A 10,471-nucleotide genomic window follows, 5' to 3' on the forward strand; every position below is an offset into this window, starting at 1 on the left:
AGTTAAAAGCTTGACACTTCCCAACACATGCTCGTGATGAGTAAGAGGGAACAGTCTGGGTCTTAAAATCACACAAAACCACACCTGTTACGGCTAACAAACATGAACATTCGCCTCCGCTCAATCACTCTCGAGCGAGAGACAATCCTGTTTTGACACAAGAGGCAACCCACGTACATCTAAGGTGCTTTACTATGTAACACCATGGTTCGTGGGAAGACAGGCCAAATAATACAAATACAGAAGAGATTAATCTAAACCTAAGGGAAAGGTTATGTCATATCATTCAAACTCTGCTTTAAAGGCAGCTTGTTTCTGCTGAAGGGAGGCTGCCAACAGCTGGCTCTTTCTTCATATGTCTTCAGTGGAAGTGTGGGAGGAGATACTTAGTTATTCTGATAATCAAAGCAAGGCTTGAACATTTAAACACATGCTCTCACCAGATCGCCAGACACTGGGAACATGCCTACATCACAATGTAATGTAATGGATCCAATCCAGCTTAGTCAATCGTTATTACCAAACAGTGTATGACTATATATATACATTTTAAATCAGAGTCAAACGTCACTACATTTAAAAAAGGAAACAGCAATATTTCAATCTAATAATAAAGGCAGGGAAATTACTGATCTGAATGAGCATCGTCCTCGAAAATGAAGCCAAGGTGCTAACACATTGTTATGCTCATTTACTTTATAACATGAACAGAAGAGTCATATAAGCTCAGCATGATGTATACTAAACAAACAAGATCTCTCAAGTTCAGTGCCATGCTGCATTGAACTGCATATTTACATGACACTTCATATGCAGATATGCTTATACATATATGCGTATTTTCCTCACACCCCATATCAAGTAACGTTATGCAATATACAGGCGCTCAAATTGATTTCACTAATTGATCATTTTAGCTGTAATAATTGAAATGATTACTTTTAACAGTAGCCCACTAAAAATTAATTGCAGTACAAATGCTAGGACAATCTATATCATAAACAGCATTTATTTAATAAACTGTTTGTTTATGAATTATTTATAGGCAGTGCGCAAATAGCCACGCATAAATTGTTCCCCAAACATGAGCAGCGCATATGCCTTTGGGTTGAGATTAAACTAGATTTTACTTACCTCATGGTGATTTCCGCGATTTATTCGGTGTTATATAATTTCAGAGAGTTTGCAAAGTTCGCACTTGATCACAAAAGATATGAATGAACCGCGGCAGGACCAGAGTGAGTTTGTATCGCGAAAAGTAAAAAATAAAAATCAAAGTAAATAAAAAAAAATAACTTGATCTACATGATCTACCGCATTGCAGCTGTGTGTGGATGCTGCAGCACAAAAAATGTAAGTGAGAATGTAATTTTCTGTTTGGTCTTGCAAACGCCTGATCTTCTAATAGCGGCAACGTGCCGCTGGGATCCCCTTCTACAGCCACAGCACAGACGCATTGCTTTACTGGCCTACGTCACCACGCAAGGGACGCACAGGTCACGCCCCCATTTGACAATTTATCAGGCATTTATGATTTAGTCTGACACTATACTTGTAAAATATTAAGATAAAGGGAAAACTGATCATATATAACTATATAAATATTTATTTATTTATTATTTCCTTTCTATCTCTCTCTCTATACATATGTATGTATGTATATATATATATATATATATATATATATATATATATATATATATATATATATATATATTATTTTTTTTTTCCTTAAATATACAGGCATGTGTGTGTACACCCGCATATATTATGTAAACACAAACTTTTATTTTAGATGCGATTAATCACGATTAATCGTTTGGCAGCCCTAATATATATATATATATATATATATATATATATATTCCTTTTTACTTTATATATTTATTCCTTTTTACTTCTCTCTGTTTATATGTGTGTTTGTTTGTGTGTGTGTGTGTGTGTGTGTGTGTGTGTGTTATATGTCATAGTCTTATCGATTTAAAAAAAATGGCAGAACATTGTATTAAAGATTATAATTCATAGTGCATTTGATCACATTCATTCAAGCCTTCAGTATATTACGATACTTTACAATTAATAAGTGTATGTTATCTGACTATAATCTGTTTGCTGTCAGCTGTTCATAAAAAGAGCCAATGGTGTGCTTGCTTTGATGGCACAAGTGAAGGATCTGATGGTTCATCACAAGTGTTCAAATCTTGCGACTAGGGCCCCACATCTCAGTTACCAGATCAACTAGCACTGTCACTCATGCATCTCTGACTCTAATGAACTATATGAATATTTGGCTATATGTGGATATGGTCAATGACTGAAGGGAGCATGAAAGGGAAAACATTTGGTATACAATTTGAATTTTTGGTTTAAATTTCCAGCCTTTAAAAAAAGGTCTACACTGCCATCTACTGGTGCACTCTTATGTAATTTGGTACACATGCTAAACCATTATCGTGTTCAAGCCACGAATGTCACAAATGCATGTATTTACAAAGCAGTATAAGAACACAGAGAAAAAACATTAACAAACATTTAAAATTTGCCTATATACTGCTTTGCGAGATTTGAAAATGACACTGTTTCATGTATTTCGGTAAATTGAGACACATTTTGCCATTAAAATGATTGAGAAAAATGTCCCAAATATTCTGAATTAATGAATTAACAGTTCAAAATAACAGTCCTTTATATTCCTGGCCCATATACACCGGCCCTTTACGGGAAATATTAGAAGTTAGTGCTTGTCTTGGATACGATGAGACGGTTGTTTACCAGCAGGGAGCGCGCACAGTGGCTCAAAATACCGAATCCTCCTCAAAGCCGCATTCAAATCACATGACGTTTTGTGTCTTACTAAATGCATTTGTAACTACAATAACTAATCGTTTAAAATATTCTATTCCAATGGCTATGTCTATGTACATCACCATGTAAATGATATTTAGCAATTTCTATCAAATTATTTTAAATGAAGTCATCACAAATACTTATGATTGATCCGCCCTGACTGTGATTTAAACGTCACAGGTACCCACGTGACAACGGGGCTAAGCCCCGCCTTTCTTTTCATTCTAGCGCTCATTCTATTTCAATGAACCAATCACAATCCTCAAATCAGACCACGTAGACTACGTAGTGATTACTCGTCAGTGTGCACGTTTTATATTGGCCAGTTCGGGTTCTGACCAATCAGAGTGCGTTTTTCTACGACTCAAAGTGGCCATATTTTATGCCACCTGGGATTTACTTCAAACAGCTGTGTATTGCTACGCCTCTAAAGTATTTACCAGAATACCCTAAATTTAGTGTTTATCACATCATGCCTTATTACCAGACGTGGGAAGAATTTGCACGAGCAGCAGAAAAACTTTATTTGACGGACCCGATGAAGGTAATTGATAAACAACCTTTAGTTTTATTTTCAGGCTACCGGCTACAAGCACATATTTTACACTCATAAATAAATTTAAACAATAAATTCGTATTCGAATTGTTGTCTGCAAGTACAAACACTATCGTGCTTATGAATGCCTGAAGTGTCAGCCAGAGAAAGACTGCAATATTCAAACCTTAACGTTACATGTTCTTCTGATGCACTGTAACTGTCTTGTTAATGTTGTCCATTCAGGTCAGAGTGGTTCTGAAATATCGACACTGTGATGGAAATATCTGTATGAAGGTCACAGATGATGCTGTGGTATGTATGTTTTTAGCCCTTGCAAGAAGTCCTGTTTTGTGTGTGGTCTTGTGTAGATCATGTTAGATTCACTGTACGTTTCTTCTTAGTGTTTACAGTACAAGACCGACCAGGCCCAAGATGTAAAGAAAATCGAGAAACTGCATGGGAAGTTGATGAGATTAATGGTCTCCAAAGAGACCCACAGTGGTTCTATGGAAACGGACTGAATGAATCAAAGAACCTGTTGGGATTGGACAGTTGTTTGTTATTCAATCTTACTGACAATGAAGAGAGACGGATCTACAGGAGGATGGAGATGAAGTTTGGTTGATGTGTAACTGACTGTATACTGAGAATGTTGAAGATTATGCTCGTTTGGAGAGCAAGCAGCAAGACAAGAGGAAACACCCTATACAAGATGCTGATATTTGTGTTATTCTGGAGGTCGGACAACCTTGTAATGGTTGTACAGTAGTTTCAGTTGGTCTGCCTATTATTAAATGTTCGGAAAAAGTGGGTTTTAACTGCACCAACATCAAGGGAATACATTTCGAAACAGGACCTTCTTCATTTGGATTTCATTGCAATCTAGTTTGTATGTCTATGCATGATGTACATTTGAACCTAAATAAATTTCTCTTTTTTTTTCATCCTATTTTATTTGACTCTTACTTTCTAACAGCATTAGAGTCTACAAACATGTAACAATGCTTTTACGGTTAAATTAATGTGTAATTATTGACACTCAACATTTGTGTACAGTGACATCATTTTAATCTATTTTTTTTTTCTAAACAATGTTAACCTTACCTTTTTGTTTTTATATTTGGTAGGACTTCAGTGTCGTACATGGATACAATTTACTGTTCTCACTATCTGGCTTAAAGTATTATCTGTCATGTTTACATGCATGTTTGTTTGTTTTTTCTTTGTTTTTCATATTTCCTCATGGAAAAAAATATAAGGATGTACAGTTACAAATGTACCAAACTAGCCTAGCACATATTGTCACATTGAATATACCTTTTTTAATATGTGTCCCTTCCGTACCACTATGGAGAAAGTATTTTGTAGGCCATCTTGGTAGATTTTTTTCAGCGTTGTCGTTCCGCAACTCCAGGTAACCTTCACCTAAAATATTATTGTAAAACTCACGTTTGTGTGAATGAGGTTCTGGAATAATTTGTTGTCAGACAAATGTGTTTTACCTCAGAAAGCCCGTCAACCCTTCCCACTTCCCAGGTACTTTTGCTTGTCTTTTGCGCGCACTGCTTCAGTCCAGTCAGTTACAGTAACGTTAGCGTTTTTTTCGTGAGTGAGAAACTTCGCCCTTTCAGTCTTTCCCACACACCAGAGCCGTTGAAAAAACGGTTAATGTTATTTATAATATCCGTTCAAAAATCATGGAAAAATCATAATTCACGTAAGTTAAATGTTGGGCAGTTTTTTTAAAAAAAGTTTTATTTTTTTACCTTTTTAATGTTTTGATTTTAAAAAGAGAACGTCTTAACTATTAGGCATATCTAACTTAATTACAGGGTCATATAATAACTGCAATCAAAATACAATATCGTGAAATGTGAAAACGTTTGCTTGGTGTGCAGTTACTAAAATGATTTCACAGAACAGAATGACAGACATGTGTTTTCCAAAGGAAGTGATCACAGCGCGTTTTGTGACTACATTTCCCATAGTGCATTGTGCGTAAGTTACTGCGTCTTGGTGCTAAACGATCACACAGCAACTTTGCTACATTGAGGTGAGTGGGCATCACGTCTGGTGTTAATAATCATGGCGTTTTTGCATGTTTTACCTAGTTACGTTGTAAATTAATGTTCATTTTGCAACAACATACTGTCAGTGTGTTGCTATTCCTGATGTTGATGTAGCTCAGTTATTTTTTTTTTTCATGAAATAAAACTCATTATGCAACAACTTCATTGTTATACAGCTTTTAATAATAACTTTATTAGGGTAAATGGATTTGCAAGTAACTTATGTACAGGTTCTGTCAGCGACTCATCGTTTATTTTCTTTCAAGATAAAGATTGAGAATAATTTAGCTTAGTCTATTGCTTTAATTCCACCAGAATTATCGAGCCTGTTAGAATAAATTAATATTCAGATATTATTATTTTTTATATCATTTAACTGCAGAAAAAAAAATGTCAGGTGAGGTCATGTCTTATGATATTTCTGTGAAAAATTCATAAATTAGCACAGCACAGATCAAATCAACAGATTGCTATTCACAAGGTATTTACTGTGCATTAGGAGTTGGACAGAGAAAAGCTTTGTCATGCATTGTGACCCACATGTTGTTACCACCGAGCTTTGTCCACCCTAATCCCAGTGCTGGGAATGTTGTGCAACAATAAACCTTTGCTCCATTTTCTTGCATGCATGCATTAAAATCATGTTGCCCAGAGGATGAAAGTTTGCTGGTTCATATTCAATTAACCCTTGAGCAAGACATGTCAGGTTAAAGCTAGTCGATAACTGTAATTTTGCTTTATTCCATCCAGGCCCTTAAACCATGTACCTAGAGTTGGCAGTGGCATTGGGGCTCGGAGCAGTGATTGCTCTGGTATTCTTGAAGACGAGAAAGAATGTCCTGAAAGCTCAGGATGGGTGGTGGGGTGTGGGAGCTTGTCCCCAAGGACCTGAGGATGATAGTATCCGTCCGTTTAAAGTTGAGACAACTCCAGAAGAAATTGAGGTAAATCCTGATGTGATGTCATCAGAATAAAAATTTGAATAATTATTTCAGTGGAGATATACTTTTTGGATTTGTCTTTAGAAAAAGCTCCTTTATATTCCTTAGGATTTGCACCGCAGGCTGGATCAGACCCGCTCTTTTCCTTCTCTTGAAGATAGTCAGTTTAACTATGGCTTCAACTCCAAATACCTTGATAAGGTTGTGTCTTATTGGAGGAATGATTTTAGTTGGAGCAAACAAGTGGATAAACTGAACAAATATCCTCATTTCAAAACCAAAATCGAAGGTGAGTCTTAACTAGTACGCTGCTATAGAGAGAAATATACATGTCTGGATCTTGGAAAAAAAAATCAGCTGATTTCCATAAAAAAAGCAAATATATATCTAATTTGATGATGCTGAATTGAAAATTAATGATGTACTTATTTTTTACAAATGTGAAAAGATGATTTTTTTTTCAATGAACCAATCAAAATAGCAAAAGCAGTCAAATGTCAAAGGTTTCGTTTTAATGACAAAAAGAAGTATATAAAATGTATATTTTAACCTTTTTTTAAACACTTTGGAGTGTTCAAATACTGTCAAAGAACTTTACATAAACAGAAAAACGTTTTCCCCCACATTTTTTACCAAATGCTGTTTGGAAGTAGTAATACAAAATTAAATTAAAATATAAACTTCAAAATGTCACTGTACATTCACCTCTGTTTTAAGATTTGGTCTAAAATAATGTTATACAAGTGAAAATCAGCAGAGAACTAAACAAATAACTCTAACATGGCTCAGAGAAAGATAGGAATCATGTCTTTGTGGCAGTTTTTATGATGACTTATGGATGATACAAGACTTAAACGCCTTTGCTATGAAATGCACAACACGTTTTAGTGAGAAAATTGGCACTATTTTTTGAATCATCACCACAAAAATAGTAAGAAATAAATCTTTTTATTCAGGAAATATCATCCAGGACAGACCTACTATTTTTCACAGATAGACACTTACATTTTGCATATATTATACTACACTACAACAGATTTCATTGTTGTTCTGTGTTGTATTGTCCTCTATTAAAAAAAAAGGTATTGATATTCACTATGTTCACGTGAAACCGAAGAACCTGCCAGAGGGAACCCGAGCTGTACCTCTGATGATGGTCCATGGATGGCCAGGCTCCTTCTATGAGTTTTATGGGATCATCCCCCTGCTTACGGAGCCAGCCAGCCCTGATGACATAGCCTTCGAAGTCATCTGTCCCTCAATACCTGGTTATGGTTTCTCAGAGGCCCCACATAAGAAAGGTAAATGTCAAACAACCCAACCCAACAGATATTTGTTTCAAAAACATGTAAATTGGTCTGTTTTCCATACAATTCCATTTTTTATGATCATAATGTGTTTTGCACAGGGTTCGACTCTGTATGTGCAGCGCACATATTTAATAAACTGATGAAGCGTCTTGGTTTTAACCAGTACTATGTTCAGGGAGGAGACTGGGGTTGGCTTATTACCACCAATATGACCCAGCTGGAGCCCAAGTATGTATAAAAGCATTGGTTCTCAACTTTTTTGACTTTAAGGCCCAAACTTTGTCCAAGACAATATTCAAAGAAGGCACTCCTATTTTAACTGATATATATCTTTAGTACTTAAATCAACATTTATTTAAGATTATGTTAAAAGAACAACATTGATTTTAAGACTTGTCGGGGCCCTCTGGAGGTTTGCTGAGGCCCCCTAGTGGGTGAGAAACACTGTATTAAAGTATTTAATTTCATTGAAATCATCACATAGAATGCAGTAAATTAAAGTCAGATATATTAAAGGAAGATAAAAGATTTCAATAAGTACTCTTGTTGTTCACCTTTCTTTTTAGTGCTGTGAAAGGCCTCCACGTTAACTTTGCTCCACCTGCAAAACCAGGCCTTCTCATGGTGTTGTCTATACTTTTTGGTCAACGATTCCCCAAACTCTTTGGCTTCACTGAACATGACGTGAAACGCCTTTTCCCTCGTATGGAAAAGCTTGTAGTGAATTCTGTGAAGGAGACTGGATACATGCACATACAAGCCACTAAACCTGACACTGTGGGTGAGAGACCTTTATAAAGTGAATTAAATGGATAAAAATGTGCATCTTTGAATAGAGTGCAGAACTGTCCGGCTGTGGAAGTAAAAACATTCATTTTCTCCATAGTGAAATTGATCAATAACTTACTTAGACCTACTATGAGCTACAAGGTTTTTAATCCATGATATGTGCTTCTGCTCAAGCCATCAGCCTACATTATTTCAGGGTATTTTTAAAATAATTCCTTAACAGTGGAAATCCTTGTGAAAAACTAACTACCGGTAATAAAAAATAAGGTATTTCTCGTTAAACGTCATTTAAATAAACGCATTGCTTTTTAGGCCAAATATTCAAATACAATATTTTTGAAAAATGCCCATTCCTACTATATATATATAATCTACATTTGAAATGAAGTTTTATATTTCTCTGTCATTTTAATTCGATTATGCTGTTCGCAGTGCTTCATGGGATTGTAGTTTTTCTTCAATCTAACTAAACCTGTTAAGTACAGTCTTGTACCTTTGTCTTTTTGTGTACTTTTCTAAAAAAACAAAACAAAAAAACAATGCTTCAAATCAGTTGCTTATAACTAAAGCATGGCTTATAACTCTTTAATGAAGACTTAAAAAAATCCCAATAGAAAAAAATGAATGTAAAAATACTGGAACCAGTGCCACTGAAAAAAGGGACGGGCGCTGTTGCACTCAAGACTCCACATATAAATCTGTTGTGACATTAGTCCACTGGATTATATATTTGGGTTTATGTAACAGAATTTGAAATTTAATTTGACGCTTTTCTGTATTGCACAGGTCGTGGATTGAATGACTCTCCTGTTGGTTTGGCTGCCTACATTTTGGAGAAATTTTCAACCTGGACTGATCCTGAATTTAAGAAACTTGAGGATGGTGGACTGGAGAGGTAGTATGTATATATATAGTCAGTGAAATGTGTGTTCAGTTAAAAAATCTGTTGATTCCCCAACAGGAAGTTTTCTCTTGATGATCTACTGACGAATGTGATGATCTACTGGACCTCTAGGTGCATTATATCCTCCATGCGCTTCTACAAAGAGAACTTTGGCAAAGGCTTAGACCAGCCCCATGCAAAGTAAGAGAAATACAGGCTTTGATTAACATGAAGCTTAATTGTGTTCCCAGAATTATTTGTATATATTAGACACAGGAACTGCTCTACATGTAAATATGCACACTACCATCTGGGATTGATTAAGAATTTATGTTTTTAAAGTTTCTTATGCTCACCAAAAAACTAATTTATTCCTGTGATGACAAAGCTGAATTTTCAGCATCATTACTCCAGTCTTCAGTGTCACATGATCCTACAGTTGAGCTGCTTAATGTTTTTATTTTTGATACTGTGGTACTTTTTTCTGGATTTTGTGATGGATAGATTTTCTGCCGTCACTCAGTAAATAAATGTATTGTACCCTTGCTGAATTGATTTAATGAAAAAAATATCTTACTGACCCTAAAGTTTTGAATGGTAGTGCATAATGCGAGATCGCTTAATTAATGTGCTATTTCTCTTTCACCCATTAGGCTTCCAGTTTATGTTCCAACTGGTGTGGCCTCTTTCCCCAATGAGTTGATGCACACCCCTAAATTGTGGGTGACACAGAAATACCGTAGGCTCAAGACTTACACTCCCATGGCCCGTGGGGGACATTTTGCTGCTATGGAGGAGCCGCATTTACTGGCAGAGGATGTTCAGAACTTTGTCAAGATTGTAGAGAAGAGAAAGAGGAAATGAGTCATTCTATGTACTCTTATTCATATCCATGGGACTCTCATAAATGCATCTGAACAGTGATGACCATGAAGTAAAAAAAACAATCCTTGTACCACAACAATCTGCTAATCAACACTATTAAATGCATTACATTTATTTTTAGGTATGGTAATAGCGCTGTTTAATGATAGTAACTTACTACGGAATGCGCCTTTGTTTTATTGTAATTAAACAATTATATATTGACAGGA

The 10,471-nt window shown here is 35.7% G+C and overlaps 3 protein-coding genes across 3 annotated transcripts in view; 2 read left to right on the top strand and 1 right to left on the bottom strand.

The window, feature by feature from the left end:
- enah (ENAH actin regulator) overlaps positions 1-1,448 on the bottom strand; it is a 99,068-nt gene extending 97,620 nt beyond the window's left edge. Inside the window, exon 1 of the mRNA XM_089118781.1 lies at positions 1,135-1,448. Coding sequence (XP_088974907.1) covers positions 1,135-1,139 — 5 coding nt within the window. The 5' untranslated portion in view covers positions 1,140-1,448. The remainder of the gene's footprint in view (positions 1-1,134) is intronic.
- Positions 1,449-3,209: 1,761 nt separating this feature from the next.
- srp9 (signal recognition particle 9) lies at positions 3,210-4,334 on the top strand. The gene is made up of 3 exons (XM_039691754.2): positions 3,210-3,391; positions 3,629-3,697; positions 3,787-4,334. The coding sequence occupies exons 1-3, from the start codon at positions 3,230-3,232 to the stop codon at positions 3,904-3,906; spliced, it is 351 nt and encodes a 116-aa protein (XP_039547688.2). The 5' UTR covers positions 3,210-3,229; the 3' UTR covers positions 3,907-4,334.
- A 254-nt stretch (positions 4,335-4,588) lies between these two features.
- ephx1 (epoxide hydrolase 1, microsomal (xenobiotic)) lies at positions 4,589-10,471 on the top strand. The gene is made up of 9 exons (XM_039691753.2): positions 4,589-5,438; positions 6,205-6,398; positions 6,504-6,684; positions 7,478-7,696; positions 7,804-7,933; positions 8,272-8,486; positions 9,281-9,389; positions 9,456-9,578; positions 10,031-10,471. Exons 2-9 carry the CDS (start codon positions 6,216-6,218, stop codon positions 10,239-10,241), a joined length of 1,371 nt encoding a protein of 456 aa, XP_039547687.2. The 5' UTR covers positions 4,589-5,438; positions 6,205-6,215; the 3' UTR covers positions 10,242-10,471.

Source organism: Pimephales promelas, chromosome 13 (genome assembly GCF_988280905.1).
Source record: "Pimephales promelas chromosome 13, fPimPro1.hap1.1, whole genome shotgun sequence".
Taxonomy (NCBI): domain Eukaryota; kingdom Metazoa; phylum Chordata; class Actinopteri; order Cypriniformes; family Leuciscidae; genus Pimephales; species Pimephales promelas.